Below are 20,413 nucleotides of genomic sequence, written 5' to 3'. Positions count from 1 at the left end.
ACTTCCGCTCTGCCTGACCCCATCAATGTGTCCTTGAGCAATGTACTTCACCGTTCACCCCAAGTTGCCCGTTGTGACAAGGTGGTACCGTGCTTGGCAGCCACTGCCCACAGTGCGTGAATGTGAGTGTGAATGGGTGAATGAGAGACATACAATGTAAAGCGCTTGGAGTGCTCGAAGAAGTGAAAAGGCACTATTCTGTATAAATCCATTCCATTTGCCATTCAAGCTATGTGCTTGGAAACAATACTGTAAGAAGCCAAGTCAATGTATGTACCGTGTGCATTAGTCAATTTTAGGCAGGAGTGACATATTCGTTGTATGCAGGCTCTTGAGATTTGAGTTTTTTATTAACAATGTGGGTATGTTAGAGCGGAATGAGCACATTCTAATGCAAAATTAGGGCCCTAGCTTTTAAATGCAACTTATTTCATGATTTATATGCTTCGGAGGTTGAGATATTTAGGTTTGAATTGACAGAAAGCACCTTTGCCCAAAAAGGGCTTAGGCCAAAATGGGTTAATAATCTCTACCCATTCTACTCTTCTCTCCTTGATTGCTACTCTACGCCGTAAAAAGCAGTGTTAACTCAACACTTAACAAGTACCAAATACACCCCAGGGGTGTCCAACTCGCTTTCATTTCGGATCAGGGGCCACATACAGGTGGATGACAATGGGTATAGTATATCAAGGGAATTGACGGTGCAGTGGTGAACAAGCAATGCAAATGTATCTCAAACATTGAAACCTGAAATCTCAGACACCTGCAACAACTTTGTAAGAATTTACTTTTATTTTGACATACTTAGTTTATTTAGTTTGACATAGTTAGTTTATACTTTTGTCAGATTTACTTTTATTTTGACATACTTAGTTTATTTTATCTTGGGCCGGCTGGCGGGTCGCCTCCGGACCGTATGTTTGACACCTATGCTCTAGAAGACGTCAAATAGACTAATCAAAATGAACACTGCATTGCTTTACTCTGCAGGTGCGTGCCCTCAGTCGCGACTCCGGTACCAGCAGTGCCAGCTCCACCTCCGGGTCCTCCTCAGGCTCCTCCTCCTCTCCACCACTGGCCTACCACCTGCACCCGGATGGGGACGCGGCGGGATTCGGCATCGCACCCGACAGTGGCTGGCTCTTCGTCAAGAGCTCACTGGACCGCGAGGTCTGACTTTCCATTGCATTACATTACACTGCATTACATTACACTGCTTTGCATTACATTACACTTAGCTGACGCTTTCATCCGAAGCTTACAGTTATTTATACATATAGATACAGCTTGTAGGATTGATTGATTGATAATGGATGGTGAAAACTAATTTCCCCTTGGGGACAATAAAGGAATCTATCTATCTGTCTATCTATCTATCTATCTGTCTATCTATCTATCTATCTATCTATCTATCTATCTATCTATCTATCTATCTATCTATCTATCTATCTATCTATCGATCGATCGATCGATCGATCGATCGATCGATCGATCTATCTATCTATCTATCTATCTATCTATCTATCTATCTATCTATCTATCTATCTATCTATCTATCTATCTATCTATCTATCTATCTATCTATCTATCTATCTATCTATCTATCTATCTATCTATCTATCTACTTATCTATCTATCTATCTAGGCCAAGGAGATGTACCTGCTGACGGTCCTGGCCACCTCGGGCCACGGGCACCTGAAGAAGACTGGCAGTGCCACGGTGCGCGTCTCCGTGACGGATGAGAATGACAACGCGCCGCGTCTGTCGCAGGAGCGTGCCTTCCTGGCTGTGCGGGAGAACCTGCCCGTGGGCAGTGGCTTTGGCCGGATCGGCGCCTCCGACCGCGACGCCGGCCTCAACAGCAGGCTCAGCTACCGGCTACTGCACTCGGACCGCAACTTCTACATCAACTCCCAGACAGGTGAGGAGAGAGAGAGAGACAGACAGAGACAGAGAGACAGAAAGATAGAGAGAGTCTCTGTGTGTCCCTTTTGTGAGACGGTGTGTGTGTGTGTGTGTGTGTGTGTGTGTGTGTGTGTGTGTGTGTGTGTGTGTGTGTGTGTGTGTGTGTGTGTGTGTCTGTCTGTCTGTCTGTCTGTCTGTCTGTCTGTCTGTCTGTCTGTCTTTGTATGTCTGTGTGTACCCAATAGAGACAGTTATACTGCATATCAGTGTCTCCGTATGTGTGGCTTTTTATGTGCATATGTGTGTATAGATAAGAGAATTTGCATGCATATGGTCAAAGACGATCACCCGGCGCTGACATTGAAAAATATCAGATACATAAATATACAACTCTGTATGATTCCATATCTGCTGGAGGGAGATATGAGCCATGCGTGTTTGCGTGTCTAAAGGCCATGTTCCAGTTTGATACAGTAGATGCTGTGTACCAGTGCCAGAAGGTGACTGTGTGTGCGTGTGTGCGTGTGTGCGTGTGTGCGTGCGTGCGTGCGTGCGTGCGTGCGTGCGTGCGTGCGTGCCTGCGTGCGTGCGTGCGTGCCTGCCTGCGTGCGTGTGTGTGCCGGCATCTAAATTCATGTCACACAGTCCCTCAGTGGAGGTCTCATGCCTCATTCGACAAGGTGTCAGTGCTCACTTAGTGTGTGTGTGTGTGTGTGTGTGTGTGTGTGTGTGTGTGTGTGTGTGTGTGTGTGTGTGTGTGTGTGTGTGTGTGTGTGTGTGTGTGTGTGTGTGTGTGTGTGTGTGTGTGTGTGTGTGTGTGTGTGTGTGTGTGTGTGTGTGTGTGTGTGCCAAGGTGTCAGCGCTCACTTATGGCGAATCAATGAGCTGGATATGACAGCTTACCGCACTGCCATGGGTGCAGTCAGCACACAGCATGCACACTCATCCTCATCCCTCTATCCTTCTATCCTTCTAACCATCGATTCCTCTATCCTTCTATCTCCTCTCTCTCTCTTGCACGCTCTCTCTCTCTTGCACGCTCTCTCTCTCTCTGTGTCACAGTCACGTTCATCCACCCACCCAACACACTTATCGACATCCCTCTTCATCTCCTTCTCCCTCTGTTCTCTTTTGCTCATTCTCTCTCCGTCTCCCCTCTCTCTCTCTCTATCCCTCTTTCCTTGTCACACTTCCTTTCACACATCTAAAACATTCATGCATAAATGCATATATGTATATGCATGGACTCTCTCTGTTTCTCTCTTTCTCTCTCTCCCCCCTCTCTCTTTCTCTCTATTTTACTCTCTCCCACTCTTTCTCTCTATGTCATTCTCCCCCTTCACTTTCTTTCTATTTCTCTCTCCCCCCCTCTCTCTATTTCCCTCTCCCTCTCCCTCTCCCCCTCTTTCTCCCTCTCTCATTCTCTCTACTTTACCCTCTCTCTACCTCTTTTTCTCCATATTTCACTCTCTCTCTTTCTCTATTTTTCACTCTCTCTCCATACGTCCCTGTCACCTTCACTTTCTCAGTCACCCCCCATCTCTCCCACACAATTTCCTCATTTTGACGTCTGTCACTCACATGCTCTCTTCTCACTCAGAATAGTTTGACTCTTTCTTTCTGCCTTCAGGTGTTCACTTTCACACTTTTTTCCCTCCGTCACTCACTCTGTCAGTCTCTCTCTCTCTCTGCACTCCTTGCCACCTGTCATTCTCTCTCTTTCTCTCTCTGGCACTGCCTCTATGTCTCTCTATTCATTTACTTTTTTGTTGTTTCATCAACTTTTTTGCCTTCTGATATTCTTTAATCTTTTCCCCCTTATCACTATTACCATCGACCTTCATCACTTGGGTCTCTCTCTCTCTCTCTCTCTCTCTCTCTCTCTCTCTCTCTCTCTCTCTCTCTCTCTCTATCTCTCTCTCTCTCTCTCTCTCTCTCTCTCTCTCTCTCTCTCTCTCTCTCTCTCTCTCTTTTCTCAATTCTATCCTTTGAACCTCCCTATTTATTGCCTCAAGCACCTCTCAGTTTTGGGTGCAGGTGCTAGGTGTGAATGGCATGGGGTGCTACAGAACAGTGCAGTGCAGTGCGATGCAGAAGAGTGAAGTGGAGGGGTTTGGTTCTACCAAATCTATTTTACATTCCACCTGCATTATCTCCGGTCCTACTCTAGGGGTTTGGGCTGCTCTGGGCGTGAGGAGACTTATGAGTCTGACCACCTCTCGGGTTTTGGATTGTGATAATCAGATAGATGCTGGGTTCTTGTGCTACTCAGGGGATATGAGTTCCAGGTGGTAGTTGTTTATAAGGATGAAGTGATGGTAACAGTATTTGATGGTGCGGATGGCAATGAGGGATGGTGTTGGGAATGGTTTCCGATGGTACTCAGGTAGAAGAGGGGTAGTGTTGGCACTGTAATGTCAGTCTTTGATGGTTCTCTGGTGGCAATGGGGTGGAATGGTGTTGAGACTGCAGCGTATGCTGATGCACTGTGAAAAAAATATCTGCATGGTTTAACTTGAAATCAACTTGAAACTTGAACGTTTACCAGCTTCCTCAGAATTCCAAGTTAATTTAAATCCTTAATGTAAGTTGTGTGGAGCTTTGAACACAAAGCAGAAATTCAAAGATTCTTTCAACTTCAAGATTCAAGATTCAAGATTATTTTAATAGTCCCGAAGGAAATTTGTCTTGGACATACATAGCTGCCACATACACACAACACCGATACACATGACGCCAAAAAAACAAAACAAAAACAACAATAAACACACACATACATACATACATATATACATAACTGCCCCCATAGAGAGACTCAAGTGCATATCCACCACAGCCCACCACCCACATACATGGCATTACAGGATGGTAGTTGTTAATGACCTGCGTTCAGTAGGTTAACAGAAACAGGGACAAAAGAAAACCTATACCTATTCAAAAACCTTTTCTTGTTTTTAGCTGGTACTCTGAATCGCCTGCCAGAGGGTAGCAGCTCATATTGTGGGTACAGAACATGTGATGGATCCTCAATTATTTTCCTGGCATTACATTACAACTTACAGTACATTAAGGATATTTTTTACAGTGTGGTGTCTGTTGTTTGTGGTGGTGCTGGTGATGTGCAGGTGGCACTGAGATGGTGTTGGAGCTTTAATGTGGAGCTCAGGTGGCAGTGAAGGATGTGCCGCGCTGCTCAGGGGAGCAGGTCACGTATGAGTGTGACCCACACAGCTGTGGCTGCCATCTGGGGGATCCAATCAAAGCTGGTCATATTTCATGCCCACTGCACTGCCACCTCTCCTTCCCTTCCCATTCACATGCCCCAATGCCCAGCCTTCCCTCTGTAGCTCAGTAGCACCTAACTCTTTCTCTCTCTTGCTCGCTCTCGCTCTCTCTTTCTCTTTCTCTCTCTTCCTCTTTCTCTCTTTTTCTCTGTTTTTCTCTCTCTCTATCTCTCTCTCTCTCTCTCTCTCTCTCTCTCTCTCTCTCTCTCTCTCTCTCTCTCTCTCTCTCTCTCTCTCTCTCTCTCTCTCTCCCTTTCTCTCTGTCTCTCTCTCTCTCTCTCTCTCTCTCTCTCTCTCTCTCTCTCTCTCTTTTGCTCACTCTTACTCTCTCGCAATCTCTCTGTGTCCAGTTTTGCTTTCGGTCTTTCTTTCTCTCCATCTTCCTCTCTATCCTATCTCTCTCAACTTCCTCTTCTTTCACCCACCCATATCTCTCTCTCTCCATCTCTCTCTCTCTCTCTTTCTCTCTCTCTCTCTCTCTGCACCCCTCTGCCAGTCCTTTCAGGCCTTATTTGTCACGCTTGCTATGATATCAACTGGGCTGGATGCCGGTGCAGTGCAGTGATGCCACTTCCAGCCATTTCAAATCATCGCTACCTGCTGCGGCCATGCAGGAAATCACCCCCTCCGCTCTCTCTCTCTCTCTCTCTCTCTCTCTCTCTCACACACACACACACACACACACACACACACACACACACACACACACACACACACACACACACACACACACACACACACACACACACACACACACACTCACACACACACTCACACACACACACACACACACACACACACACACACACACACACACACACACACACACACACACACACACACACACACACACACACACACATGCGTAAACATACACATGCACACTCATACCCACACACACATACATACAGGGTGTGATTTGTCAGAAAACCAGAAGGGGGGTTATGTTTCAGATTTCAAGCAATATCAATGGAGTTACATTGAACTATGATTAAAAATGTAGAAAAAAGTGACAATATCAAAACCAGAAGAGGGGACATGCACGCATGTGTATACGCTCACACATACCCTACAACTAACAACTTCTAGGCAGCAAATCACAGAGGATTGAACGAGAGAGAGAGCGAGACGGAGAAAGTAGAGATTGATAGAGAAAGAGAGAGAACAAGAACAATTGGGTAGTAGAAAAATTCACTTTTTTATCAGTTTGTTCAAACTCGTGGTTCGCCATGCTTGCAGGTTATCAACTCGCCAGCATAAAGGAAAGCACGAAAGAAGTAGCAGTCTCTCTCCATTCTTGTTCAGTGGCGCAGTAAACTTTTAAATCCCCGCTCCTGTATTTTTTCTGTCTGTATTTTCTGTCTCAGGCACAATATAATCCTGCCGGTGTCCTTGTTATCAGTTTCCTTTGTTGCAGTTTAAATCCTGTCCTGTCTCCTTGTCTGCTTGTTACGATTTTATTCTCGCTGTCATATCTTAATCCTCCCATATCTCCTTCTTCTTATCATTTCTTTGTGTCTCTGTCTACCTGTCTATCTATCTATCTGTCTGTCTGTCTGTCTATCTGTCTGTCTGTCTGTCTGTCTGTCTGTCTGTCTGTCTGTCTGTCTGTCTGTCTGTCTGTCTGTCTGTCTGTCTGTCTGTCTGTCTGTCTGTCTCCCACTCCAGGTGAAAGCAGTACTAGGGGCCTTCCCTATAATTGCTCTCTCTCTCTCTCTCTCTCTCTCTCTCTCTCTCTCTCTCTCTCTCTCTCTCTCTCTCTCTCTCTCTCTCTCTCTCTCTCTCTCTCTCTCTCTCTCTCTCTCTCTCTCTCCCTCCCTCTCTCCAGGTAAGATCAGTACGATAGGGCCTTCCCTATACTCATCATTTCTCTCTCTCCCTCTCCCCATCCCCACCCCCCTCCATCCCCCCACAGGTGAGATCAGTACCCGCGTGGCGCTGGACCGTGAGCACCAGTCGAGCTACCAGCTGGTGGTGGTGGTGCATGATGGGGGCACACCGTCCCGCAGCGCCACGGGCACCGCCTTCATCACCGTCCTGGACGAGAACGACAACGCACCCGCCTTCTCACACAGCCAGGGCAGGGACATCCTCATACAGGTGTGTGTGTGTGTGTGTGTGTGTGTGTGTGTGTGTGTGTGTGTGTGTGTGTGTGTGTGTGTGTGTGTGTGTGTGTGTGTGTGTGTGTGTGTGTGTGTGTGTGTGTGTGTGTGTGTGTGTGTGTGTGTGTGTGTGTGTGTGTAAGATAACGGCCCCGCCTTCTCCTAATGGCATCCCAGTAGAGACTAACACATGCAGGTGTGTATGACCTTCGGGAGACTGGGAGGTGGAATGACTGACATGCGTTCGTGCGTGTGTGTGTGTGTGTGTGTGTGTGTGTGTGTGTGTGTGTGTGTGTGTGTGTGTGTGTGTGTGTGTGTGTGTGTGTGTGTGTGTGTGTGTGTGTGTGTGTGAGAGGGGTGGGGGGTGGGGGGTAGTGGATGGTTGTTTGTGTGATTCGGTGTAGTTTGGATGTACGTATGTGTGTGTGTGTGTGAGGGGTGGGGTGTGAGGGGGGTGTGTGTGTGTGTGTGTGTGTGTGTGTGTGTGTGTGTGTGTGTGTGTGTGTGTGTGTGTGTGTGTGTGTGTGTGTGTGTGTGTGTGTGTGTGTGTGTGTGTGTGTGTGTGTGCACACGTGTGTGTATGTGTGTGTGCATGCGTATGTGTGTGTACACGAGTGTAATGTGTGGGTGGGTGTGTTTCTCTCTGTGTGTATGCATGTTGAATGTGTGTGTGTGTTCACCTGCTATCTGGCTTCCATTGAAGATCACACAGAATGATTGATGAGCAGAGCAGCACTGAGCAAGACGGATAACCTCAAAGATCAACCTCACCTGATACAGCTTCCCCTCTCTCTCTCTCTCTCTCTCTCTCTCTCACACACACACACACCTTCTTACCTGAGCCTGCTGCTTGCCTCTCTCTCTCACACTCACTCTCCATCTCTTTCTTTCCCCGTTCCCTCTCTTTCTTTCTTACCTGAGCATGATGCTCTCACTCTCTCTCTCTACCCCCCCCTCGCTGTCTTACCTGATGCTGCTCCCTCTCTCTCTCTCTCTCTCTCACACACACACACACCACACACACCCCCCCCCCCCCCCCCCCCACACACACATACGCCTTAGCCTGCTGCATGTTGCTCTCTGTTAGTATGCTAGCCTAGTCTTCGTTGTCAGCACCACATTGTGTTCGTAGCTAATTGCAATACCACACTTTCGTCTCAGGATCTAACAGTAGGAATCCAATCTGCTACCGCGGCTTTCAACACGTCAAGCAAACACTTCAGAGTTTAAATCTTCATGCGGTGCGTCAGAGATACGAGTTGAAGGGGTTTCATTAATGCGCATCAGTGGTTCTCTCTGTTGACATGGTGATTAGTGTGCGCTAAAGCGATTATTTTTTATATTAATATGCATGCGGTGCTTCTCTGTTTCACCGCGCTCATGCAGTGACACCCAGGTAAAGTAACTTTGCCCTTGGTTTGTAACTCATCAGAAATGATACACTTAGTGCAGGTCTTAGGCAGGGCTGCTGCCAGCTTTGCTCGGACCCAGGACAAAGTGATATGAAAGGGCCCCCCACTCAATACAATGTAATGAGGGCTAAATTTGAGCTCTGTCTCTCCCTGGGCCCGAGACAATTTGTTACCTCTTATCGGCTTCCCTGGGCAAAGAACCTACTCTGTATTTCATTGTATCTTACTGTAATGATTTTAATCCTTGATGACCCTATAGTTTATCTCTGAGCACAACACAAAAGCAGATCGATCAATTCAACAAAAATCTGTCAAAAATGTTCATTTGTAGGCTACTAGATATTGAGGTGACTTCTCTGACATTCCACGTTACACATTGTTGACATTCTTTTCACTACTGTGAGCTAGATAATGTAAATGGTAACGAAAAGTGCCCCCACGTCAATCTATGAACACAGCATTCATATGATGGACTTCCTGGGCACACCTGATTATGCTAGAGTTAAAATGTGTTGCTTGCTCTAATAAAAAGAGCTAATTCAAGCAAGTGTTCAGTAAAACTGTGTGTTTTTATTATTGTTTTTTAGTATTTCTGCTGTTTGAGTTCTTACTGCATGATTGACTTTTGTAGGTGATGGAAGGGCAGTCGTCTGGAGCCCTGATCGGAACAGTGCAGGCAAAGGACCCTGACGAGGGCGAGAATGGAACGGTTGTCTACTCGTTGTCAGGTGAGTAGCTTCAATTTCATGAGTCAGTGAATGAGCCTTTGAGTGAAAAAAAGAAAAGCCAGGTGTCTTTGAAAAGTTTGAAAATGTCTGATGGTCAGTCCTTGGGGAAGTAGCTAGCACATCGCCATGTGAAGGCGACTCTGAAAATGTTTGATGAGTGAGAGTGCAAATGAATGCTCAAATAAGATGGTTGTCTCTCCATTCTCTGGATGGTCACGTATGGAAAGTTGAATGAAGTAGGCCTTTAGAAAAGTCCCATCTACTGTATTGACTTTGAACATTTTGGATAAGTGAGTGAATGACTGCTTTAGTGTGAAAAAAGGCCAGATCAGTTGACTTGCAAAAAACATTATTTCAAGGTAGCTGACGGTTTTTGATATGCTGCCAATGAAAGGGGTGGGCATGGGTGCAGTGCAGTGAGCTATTCTAGTCCTGTCCCGTTGGCATTACAAGTGCATGTACCGGTATGCATTTTGAGCTCTTATGAAAAAATAATATTCAAACTTTCTGATGGAGATGAAAGGCATGGTGAGGTGTTAACCTACTTTCTTTGACTTGCGAAATACAACTACTTCAAAAAAAGGCCCCTCATAATATCAATGTCTTGACCTTGATAAATGTTTGAGTTCTCAAGCATATTCCTGTGACTTTCTGTGCTACTGACCACATTTTGAAATATGAAAAAGTATGTCTTCTTCTTAAAAAAAACCTTCTTCATTATACAAACTAACTCTCAAGTCTTCTTTTTCTCCATGTCTACGATGTGTTATGGCGTCCCAACCATTGCAGGTCCAAGAGCGGAGCGCTTCTCCCTGAACCCGATGACTGGAGAGCTGCGGTCTTCCTCCCCCCTCAGCCACTCCGACCGGGCCGAGTACAGCTTCACCATCACGGCCACGGACAGGGGCCAGCCCTCACAGAGCTCCAGCTGTGGACTACGCATCCAGGTCAGTAGAACACAGACACAGAGCTGTCTTTGGTTGGAATAGAATAGAATAGAGTAGAATAGAATAGAATAGAATAGAATAGAATAGAATAGAGTAGAATAGAATAGAATAGAATAGAATGTGCAATACAAGTGATCATAAAAGGACATATGTAGGCCAAACATGCTGTGTGTTGTTATGCAATACAAAGGCGAAGTGCATCGACTAATTGGGCAGAGAAACTGTCACACATGCACACATAGTCTTGCTATACCGGACCAATCCAAGCATCTTCAAAAGGTGCGTTCAGGCGACTGAGAACCGTGCCGGTACCCGTTCCAGCACCTAATGTCGAACCTGATCAAGTCTGAGCATTCAAGAACCAAAAAGACTTGGTTTTTCTCTGCAGCAGGTTCAACAGAGTAGCAAATTATCTGATATGGCAAAGTTCCGAGCCGGGTATGGACGCGGGTGGTTTACAGGTAAGCACATTAGTTCCGGACGTAACTGGTGTGGGCACAGACACCAGCAATGTTCTGGTCTGCCTGAAAACAGTGAAAGAGAAACGTAGAGTATGAATCCAAAGTGCCCTTTGATGCATATGTTAATAAGGAAACAATCTAAGATATAATCTAGTGGGACAGTAAAAGGAAAATCATCATACAGCAGGGCATAACAGTGAGTTATTTATTCATTAGTTGTCATTAGTTTATTTTCTTACAATTCAATTCAGTTCTACTGTAGCTGCTACAGATTCACTTTTTCAAGTTTTGCTCAGAGCTGTCTTCAGCAGAACATCTGTCTGACATACTACACTGAAATCACACTAAATACATCCATACATCCCCTCCCCATGTCACAACATACAAGCAAGTCACAGAGACCTGAATGAGTCAAATGTAATAAGGATCATACGCCATGATGTTCAAGAGAGTACATGCAATGCAAGAGAGTGATGATACAATACAGCTCCGCAAACAGTGCATTACTAATGACACAGTTCAATGACGAAATGCCTCATAATTCAATAAAGATGAATGAGATAATACAATAACATAATGAGAACCAGCGTTCCCCATCTGCATTATTAAAAGGATCTTGTGCTCCCTCCTGTTTTGTTTTCACTTATCTCCTGGTAGTGCTGACTTCTTCTCAGGGCTTCCCTTGCCTCTGTCTCTGCGTTTGATTTCACTCGAATGTGGGGATTTGTCCGTGGTTGTGCGTCGTGTGTGCATGTCACACTCCCTCCGCCGGGTCTCTTTTTCTCTCTCTCGTGGGGGAGCCTGAAGGCGGGCTGGGCACTCCAAGTGAATCAGTGCGGTCATAAACATCAGTGAGAGAAGTCTTTGCAAATAGAATAAGTCAAGTTTAATGGAATTACTCAATTAAAAGACCAGACCTTCTCCAATGGGGCTTGAAAATCTGCCGCCTGTAGTTTCTTTTTTTTCGTTCTGCAGTTCCATTCGCTGCATTCTCATTACCTCATACGAGTCTGTTTGGATGTTCACTGTCCTCGATTCGCCTGCGTCGTGCAGCACAGGATGTGAAACATTCATTTATTTCTCCTCTGTTTATTAAGGATGACAAGGATTATTTGACGAGCCTCGCACGCACAGAGTAGCGCTCATCTGGCTGCCTGAGGGGGGGTGTTAGTCGTCTTTGCCTTGGCCCAGCCATTCCCCGCATCCAGTCTGGCGCTCAGCCTCTCTCAGGGCTGTTTTAAAGTGTCTGGGGGGCCCCCTACGCAAAGAGGGACTTGGGACCCCTTGTTTTGTCTGCAAACTATTGGGAAGGGGCCCCCTTCACAAAAATGTCGATAGCAGTACCATTGCACTTTTATGTCGTTGAATTTAGGGGGAGGGGGGTTGTCTCTCAGCTGGGGGCCCTAGGCAATTGCCTAGTTTGTTTGACTAGTTGTGACAACCCTGGCCTCTCTATGCCTCTGTCTCCCAACCTAGATACAACACAGACACCCCTATAGCATTGATAGCCGTGTATGATTGGCTCAGTGGTGGGAAAAAGATGTAGCGTTGTGTTTAGCTTAAAGTAACACTGACAAGATCTAGTTTTATGTTTAGCTGAAAGCAACGCTAATTCGTTTTTTTGCCATTAAAATAATGTTTTCAAAAACAATTTCATCAACTTCAAAGCGGGCCTTACTTGGGAACCAGTCATTATAGGATCATTACTGCTACCTCAAGTACGTTTTCGGACTCTAGCGGACATAGTTCCACTTCCAAACTGGAAAGGTCACCAAAGAAATAAAAACACTTAATGTTCTAGTATCCTTTAGCTTCAAAGTTTCATTTAATTATTTTTCTCTTAATGTCTTTACTCTCCAAGTTAATCTTCATAGTGCTTCATAGCGCATAGTGCATAGTACATTTTAAGTTTACATTTCTGTTTGTTTCTCTCATTTTCCAACTCCTACCCTCCTGGTGAGTAGGTGTTGGCGTGTGAAAGTCCTCCCGGCCCTGCTGGCCTTCCCATATGGCTGAGACAATTCCACGTAGAGCCTAGATTTTTTCAATTTAATCTATGGAGGATAGTAATGCACTTATACAAAGTTTTTTTTTAAATTTTAACTTTTAATTTGATTTTCTTTTTTTTAAACCCTTTCCACTGTTGTCCTCCAGTCCTCCTGGTGAGTAGGTGGTGGCGTGTGAAAGTCCTCAAGGGTCCTGCTGGCTGAAGCACTCCCATCTGGGCTTCTGATAAAGGCCAGCTGTAGCCTGGGCCACACTCGGGGCTGGGGGCCGGGGGCCGGGGGCTGGGGGCCCATATAGGCTACGTACCGTAGCTACCACTGCAGCATGACTTCAGCTCAGCTCAGCTCAGCTTCAAACAGTAGCCTGCGCCTGTCTTTGAACCACACACACACACACACACACACACACACACACACACACACACACACACACACACACACACACACACACACACACACACAGACACACACACACACACACACACACACACACACACACACACACACACACACACACGCACGCATACAGCCACGCACACACACACACACACACACACACACACACGCACGCATGCACACACACACTCACACACACACACATGCACACACATACACACACATACATATGCGAAGCACACCCTCTTCACACACACCACACCCATGAGAAACACTTGTAACATTGGAACTTTAATCAAGTTAATATTTCAAAAACAGCAATTGTAGTTTAGACACGAACAATGAACATGGACACAGGCACGAAGTGTCCACTCCCCCTTTCGCAGTAAATCTTGCACTAAGTCTGGTTTTTCGGAGGGGATCCTGAAAGTGGAAGCAGCCGCTGTGGAGTAGAATGACTGAAGCTTTAAATCGGTCCTCTCTCTCTCTCTCTCTCTCTCTCTCTCTCTCTCTCTCTCTCTCTCTCTCTCTCTCTCTCTCTCTCTCTCCCCAAAGAAAAAAGCAAACAAACGTATTCTCCCTCCACACTCTCTCCTTTCTTGCTTTCCAAAGAAAAGACCAAAAGTACGTCAGCTGATAATTAATATGTAATTGGATTAAATGAGAGGGCGGGTTTTGAGGTCTCTGTGTTGACACATCTCCTGGAGACGTAGGCCTAACCTTTTATTTTGTGATTTTTTTTGAGGCTTCCACTTATGACGACGAGAGGATCCAGACCAAACGGGAAGTGACCTCATGTTAATTTAGAGGTTGGAACCCTCTCTCCCGGCTCTTCAATCGACTCCTTAGTGTGGACTTAATTAATCAATGTCATATTACGTTGCACCGGGCAGGTTTTGACTGTCGGCGAGCTTGCCAGCGAGTAAGGTTCACATGGAGCAGGTTGTTATTTTTGAACGAAATCAATATAAAGAATAAGAGGAGAAAAAAAGTAAAAAAAGAAAAGTGCCTCTTCAAATAGAACTGCTGTCTTTGAAGAAGAGAAGAGCAGAGAGACCTCCGAGTAGTCGATAGGCCTACTGGCAGCAGCCAAGCAGCACTCTCTCTCTCAGTCTTTTAGTGCTTCGTTTTCACTACGGTGGGGCTCGCGTCACTGTGAAGTCTATTACTGATCTTGGATAGCGGGGTGAGCTTTATTAAAACAGCGTGTTAGGCATAGAGAGAGGGAATCTGTGAGAGAGCTCTGTGCGTGTTTCCATATTAGTCTCCTTAACGCGTTTGCTTTGAAGTTGCACTGATTGGCCCTTTCATGGGCCTTTGTAGAAAATATGGGTGTTTTTCTGGAGACTGAGGGTGCCCCATATCCCCTATTATGAATGCTCTGACTATTTCCTATTCTGATTGTGTTTACTTTTAATCCTTTATTATTTTTCTTGGCGGTGATGCCCCCTCCCTGATTAAATCTGATTAACGCTAGCAGGCATGTTGTAAAATGCTGTAAAAACCTGCCCCCAAAAAGTTTTGTTTTTCATTCTGGATTAAAAAAAAGAAAAAAGTAAAACATAACGAGGGAATGCGGTCCACAATGTGTTTTCATTTTCAATGCTTCCAGTCATTGTGGTGGCTTGAGTGCATTAGAGGCATTTATTTCAAACTGTCGAGTGGAACGTAGCATCTATGAGGTTTTGGCTTTGTGAAAAGAACAGTAGAACGTTTGCCAAGGTGACCATGTCTCTCTATTGTGAGTCTTTTGTTCTGGAAGTCTTAACATTCTAACTTTCTAATTTGCAGGTTCTGAGTTCCAGCAAGGGCAGGGCCAAGGCCAACTCGCGCTCCGTATCCCTCACCTCCATGGAAGGGGCCAAACCGGGCTCCGTCATTGGCTCGGTCAGGTCACATGACTCCCAGGAACTTCCCGAGTCGGGCCAAGTGACCTACACGGTGGTCGGCGGGACCGACCGTGACGGCACATTTGTGGTGGATCGCCTCACGGGAGACGTTTACCTCGCACGCGAGCTGGACTACGAGAGAGACTCACGCTACACGATACACATCGAGGTCGTGGATTTCACATCAGCCCTCCCGAGCAGTCACGTGGTGTTGCTCGACATCGACGTACAGGACAGCAACGATCACGCGCCTCACTTCCCCGAAGACCCCATCACCATTGTCATCTCTGAGAGCACAGAGCCGGGAATGCCTGTCTACACCTTCCAGGCCTCGGATGGAGATGGAAGCGGCCCCAACAGTGAGCTCCACTACACCATCCACCAGCAGTGGCCAGCAGAGCCAGGCCATCTGAACCTCGACCCCGACACCGGTGTGCTCTCGCTGGGCCAACCTCTGGACCATGAGACCATCTCCTCCCTCGTGCTGGTGGTGCAGGCCACAGACTCGCCCTTGAACACCAGCCAGCGCCGCTGGGGCTCTGTGACGGCGAGAGTGTTCATCACGGATGACAACGACAATGCGCCGGACTTCGTGTCTCCGTCCATGGTCAGTGTGATGGAGGACCAGCCGGTGGGATTCGTGGTGCTGTACGTTATGGCGCGGGACGCCGACCAGGGCGAGAATGGCCGTGTGTCCTACCGTATCCAGGCCGGAGACTCGGCAGGGAAGTTCAGCCTCAACCCCAGCACTGGTGAGTCTTCCTTCCATTACCAGTAAAGTAGAATGCACCACAAATGGAACACGGCTAATAGACTACCACAAATGTTCTACATTCTTATTCAGCATTCAGTCGCATAGAACTAAAATGTCTCCTTCGACAGCAATCTCTCTCTCTCTCTCTCTCTCCCTCCCTCTCTCTCTCGCTCCCTTCTTAAGCCTCCAGCCAAACTCTGTTTTCCTTGCCAAAGGCTGTGCTCACATGCTCCCAATCAGGCCTCTGTGTGTATCCATTCCCATGAAACTTCGAGCCGACTGACAAAAACGCTAACACCATAGTGACCCACGCTGCGCCTGCCGGACTGCTGTTAGCTATTAAGACGCGGCCCACAGAGCTGCAGTCAAGGGGCTGCTCTGCTGCATGAGAACATCTTACACCAACACCAGCGTGAGCTGTTTGGATCCACAGGCTCTTTGTTGTGGTTAGGAAGACACGTGTTACGCACCCAATACCCAAGACTCCCTCTAAGCCCATACCATCAGCACCACCACCACCACCACCACCATGCATTGCTTTGCATTACATTACATTATTTATTGTTGCCTTACATTCATTTGAGGCATATATCCCAAACAACTTACAAAAAAGGACATGAACAGCCAAAAAATATATGTGGGGAAATACAGAGTGCACAGTAAAAAAGAAAAAATGCAGTGCTAATTCAACACTTAGAGAGTACTCTGGGACTAAATACACACTAGAAGATGTTAAATCAACTCTCTAAGTGTTGAATTAACACTGTTTTTTATTGTATAAACGGGTACGATAAGGGAAGGTTTGTTTTTGACGTGAAGGGAAGCAACCAGAACCATCCTGAGTCCTTGGCCATGCTGTCGGCCTTCGATCAGGAAATCCTTACCCTGCTGTCCCTGAGGAGCAAAAAAAAGACACCGGATGAAAGTGGTTAAAAAGAAGAGGGTAAAAAAGAAAAACAACTCTGTCATGCTTGTTAAACATGCACAAAGTTCACTCTTCTTGAGGTGCGGTGAGCTGCGTTGGTCATTTGTTAAAGTAATGACACAGTCAGACCTGTGCGGCCTATGAGCACCTGGTTCGCCCCTGTTCCGGTTTACGCCAGATGAGGAAGTGCTCCTGACCCCTTACCTCTGCTTCGTTTCCTTTTCTCCACCCTTTTATGGTACCTGCATATTTTTCACATTAGCCGTCATAATATCCTAAAGAGGGGGAGCAGGAGCAGGAGAGGGAGAGGGAGATGGAGTGAGAGAGAGGAGGAATGTTTGTTCCTGGACAGACCCTGAAGGCTTTTTCATTTGTTTTTCGGAAATTGGAGTAAATTTTTCGTTCACCTGAAGCCAGCGTGTCTTTCTTCGGCGTCTTTCAACTTATCTGTGGCCAGCTACTCTTCGCTGAGAGGCACCACAACATCTTTCCTCTCCTCTCCGCTTCTCCTCTCCTTTCTTCTCTCCTCTCCTCCTCTCCTCTCCTCTCCTCTCCTCTCCTCTCATCCTATCCTCTCGCATCTCTTCTCCTCTTCTCTTCCTCTCCTCACCTTTCAGTTCCTCTCCTCTCCTCTCCTCTCATCTCCTCTCCTCTCCTCTCCTCTCCTCTCCTCCTCTCCTTTCTCCTTTCTCCTTTCTCCTCTCCTCTCCTCTCCTCTCCTCTCCTCTCCTCTCCTCTCCTCTCCTCTCCCGTTCTCCTCCTCATACACCACCAGTGTCTTATCGCAGGCTGTGGGCTTATGGACAGGATTGCTGGGGAGTCAAAGTGGCTGAAAACACTCGATTCCGTAATTCTAACCAGATTATGGGCTCAGAGGCAAGCTATCTCAGCACTCGGCAGATTGAAAACGAGCAAAAAAGACAACAACATACATAAGAAAGTCCCCCCTAAAAGAAAGACAAAAAAGAAAAAGCAGTGAAAAAAATAAAACTTAGAACGAAACCCAAAAAAACAGCCCGCAGCTCCTGCTCCGTCTTCTCATCCTCTCTCTCTCTCTCTCTCTCTCTCTCTCTCTCTCTCTCTCTCTCTCTCTCTCTCTCTCTCTCTCTCTCTCTCTCTCTCTCTCTCTCTCTCTCTCTCTCGCTTCCTCCCTCCCTCCCTCCGTCCTGACGGTCACGGCTCTCTCTCTCGACAGCATGAAATCAAAATTCAATCAATGCACGCGTCACCCCACTCCTCTCTCCTCTCTCCTCTCTCCCCTCTCCTCTCTCCCCTCTCCCCTCTCCAATGGCCACTGTTCAGCCCAGGCCGGGAGGTTAACAGCCTACTGAGTCTGAGGGTGCCTTTAATTTGGACGGGGCACGCCAGGCTGTGTTGTATTGCGTGTCTAGAAGCCGTGTTTACCCCCTCTTTCTCTCTCTCTCTCTCTCTCTCTCTCTCTCTCTCTCTCTCTCTCTCTCTCTCTCTCTCTCTCTCTCTCTCTCTCTCTCTCTCTCTCTCTCCCCATCTCCTTTCCTCCTTTCCCCCTTTCCCATTTTCCCATTTTCCCTTTTCCCCTCCCATTCCCAGCAGTGCCTGGGGCTTTTTCACTGTCTCCGTGGAAAAAAGCCATAAACTGAAATGCAGCCAGAGAGTTTGTTGCCACTGAAGCAGTGGTGAAGGTGAATGGGGGAGGGGGGGTCATAACTATAGAAGAGGGGATGCTAACAGTGGTGATGGTTTGGGGGGTGGGCGGTGGTAGATGGTGGAGTGTGGAGGGCTGGTGAAGTTATAATTGTACTTCCAGATTATAATTGTAGTGGTGCTGGGGGGAGTGGTGCTCTGAGTGCTGGTTGTGGTGTTGATAATCATGAGAGAAGTGGTGTTGGTGAAAGTGGTGCGAGGCAAGGCTAGTAGTAGTGGAGGTAGTAGGTAATCATAAGGGAGATGGAAGGGATGGAGGTGGTGGGAGAGGTGGAGGTGGAGGTGGTAGAGGGCTATTACGTAGTTGTCGGTTAGCTGTGAGAGAGAGAGCAGCAGGTAGCTAGGGGCCATAAACACAAGAAAGAGAGAGGGAAAAAAGTTGCGGTCTCACGCTCTGATCTGCCCGTCACACGACAAGTTGCCATTCCATCCCCTTGATTTCACACCTCGTTCGGTTACCGCGGAAACGTGCTGGGGCGCCGTTCGTTCGTTAACACGCGTTAACCCCAAAGAAATTACCCTGCTACGACGCACGCAACGCATCGCATCATGGCATGCAAGCCGCCGCCGACTGTGGTCCCTTTCCCAAACTGCACGCTTGCTTAGCGGCGTGGCCCCAGTATTTTGGCAAGCTGACGTCAGGCCTTGTTAGTGTCTCACACGCAATCCAACAACAACAGCCGGCAAGCAAAGTGCCGCACTCCGAGGAGCAAACCGGCTTCATCTGTTCGAAGTCCTCCTCCTCTAATTCCTCTACTACGTACTCGGCTCCCACAGGGTCCTTTGTCTGTCCGCTAGGCTCGAACTTTCAAGTAACAAATCAACTGCATCTGTTTGCAGGGTCAACAGAGCTACAGTGCGTCACATGCAAACCCTCCGAATAGTAACAAACTGTTTTCCGATGCACGTGAACTGACTGACCGGCAGACTGATATTAGAGATTTGTAGAGACACTGCACGCAACTGAAAGTGTGAGTGAGAGAGGCCTTTGGTCTCTCACTGGGGCCTCTGGTCTCTACAGGGGCTTATGGTCCTCTCAGTGTTGCTGTGGAGGTGGCAGCAGTGTTTTAACTTAATTGGTGGATCAGTTAAGGCCCTTAGACTAAGAATCGGCGGTGGGGGAAGTTAAGGGCCTGGTCTTGAACCCCTCCTGCCTGCCCTCTGCCACCAATCCCCCAGCACCATTTCCCTTTTATGAAAAGCGACCTTGGGTTCCAAGAAAGGCATTACATGAAACTAAGTTGTTATTATTATTATTAGTAGTAGTAGTAGTATTACTGCTGATACTACTACTACTACTACTACTACTACTACTACTACTACTACTACTACTACTACTACTACTAGTATCAAAATGTAAAAATTGTCTTCTCCTCTTCTCCCTCCTCTCCTTCGCAGGCTCCCTGTCCATCCTCAAGCCCCTGGACAGAGAAGAGCAGGACCTGTACAACCTGACCGTCATCGCAGAGGACCATGGGATGCCTCAGCACTCCTCCACGCAGGTGCTGTCGGTGCAGGTATGAATAATGAGTCCGAGTTACACCACACTCACCACTGAAAAGTGCCAGACGTGAACAGAGCTGAATTTTAAAGCAAAAAGGACACTACACTGAGATCCTTTCCAGATTTTCAGTGCCCAAGTTTTCGGTCTACTGTCACTCTGTATAACAAGAACAAACTACTTCTCTCTCGCGTAGCCATAATCAGGTTGTCTGAACCAGATGTAGAATGAGAGACTAACACATTGTCTTAAAACCAAGGCTGATAAACCAAGCCAATAAAATGGTATGTCAGCACACTTGTTCCCATTTTGCATTTTTATTCCCAGTTAATGTTTTCAAGCTTTTCGCTCTTCAACAAAGTCTGATAAAGAGCTTGAATACATTCACTGGGAAGAAACATTTTATAAAACAAAAC

General features: G+C 46.8%; 1 protein-coding gene across 1 annotated transcript in view; it reads left to right on the top strand.

The window, feature by feature from the left end:
• Positions 1-20,413, top strand: part of dchs1a (dachsous cadherin-related 1a) — a 262,128-nt gene that overhangs the window by 226,168 nt on the left and 15,547 nt on the right. The window contains exons 7-13 of the mRNA XM_063204897.1: positions 994-1,173; positions 1,649-1,925; positions 7,109-7,293; positions 9,339-9,435; positions 10,225-10,382; positions 15,037-15,886; positions 19,895-20,013. Of these exons, the coding sequence (XP_063060967.1) occupies positions 994-1,173; positions 1,649-1,925; positions 7,109-7,293; positions 9,339-9,435; positions 10,225-10,382; positions 15,037-15,886; positions 19,895-20,013 (1,866 nt within the window). The remainder of the gene's footprint in view (positions 1-993; positions 1,174-1,648; positions 1,926-7,108; positions 7,294-9,338; positions 9,436-10,224; positions 10,383-15,036; positions 15,887-19,894; positions 20,014-20,413) is intronic.

This window comes from Engraulis encrasicolus, chromosome 8, assembly GCF_034702125.1.
Source record: "Engraulis encrasicolus isolate BLACKSEA-1 chromosome 8, IST_EnEncr_1.0, whole genome shotgun sequence".
Lineage (NCBI taxonomy): Eukaryota > Metazoa > Chordata > Actinopteri > Clupeiformes > Engraulidae > Engraulis > Engraulis encrasicolus.
Note: the sequence above shows the minus strand (reverse complement) of the source record. Positions and strands in the feature narration are given on the sequence as shown.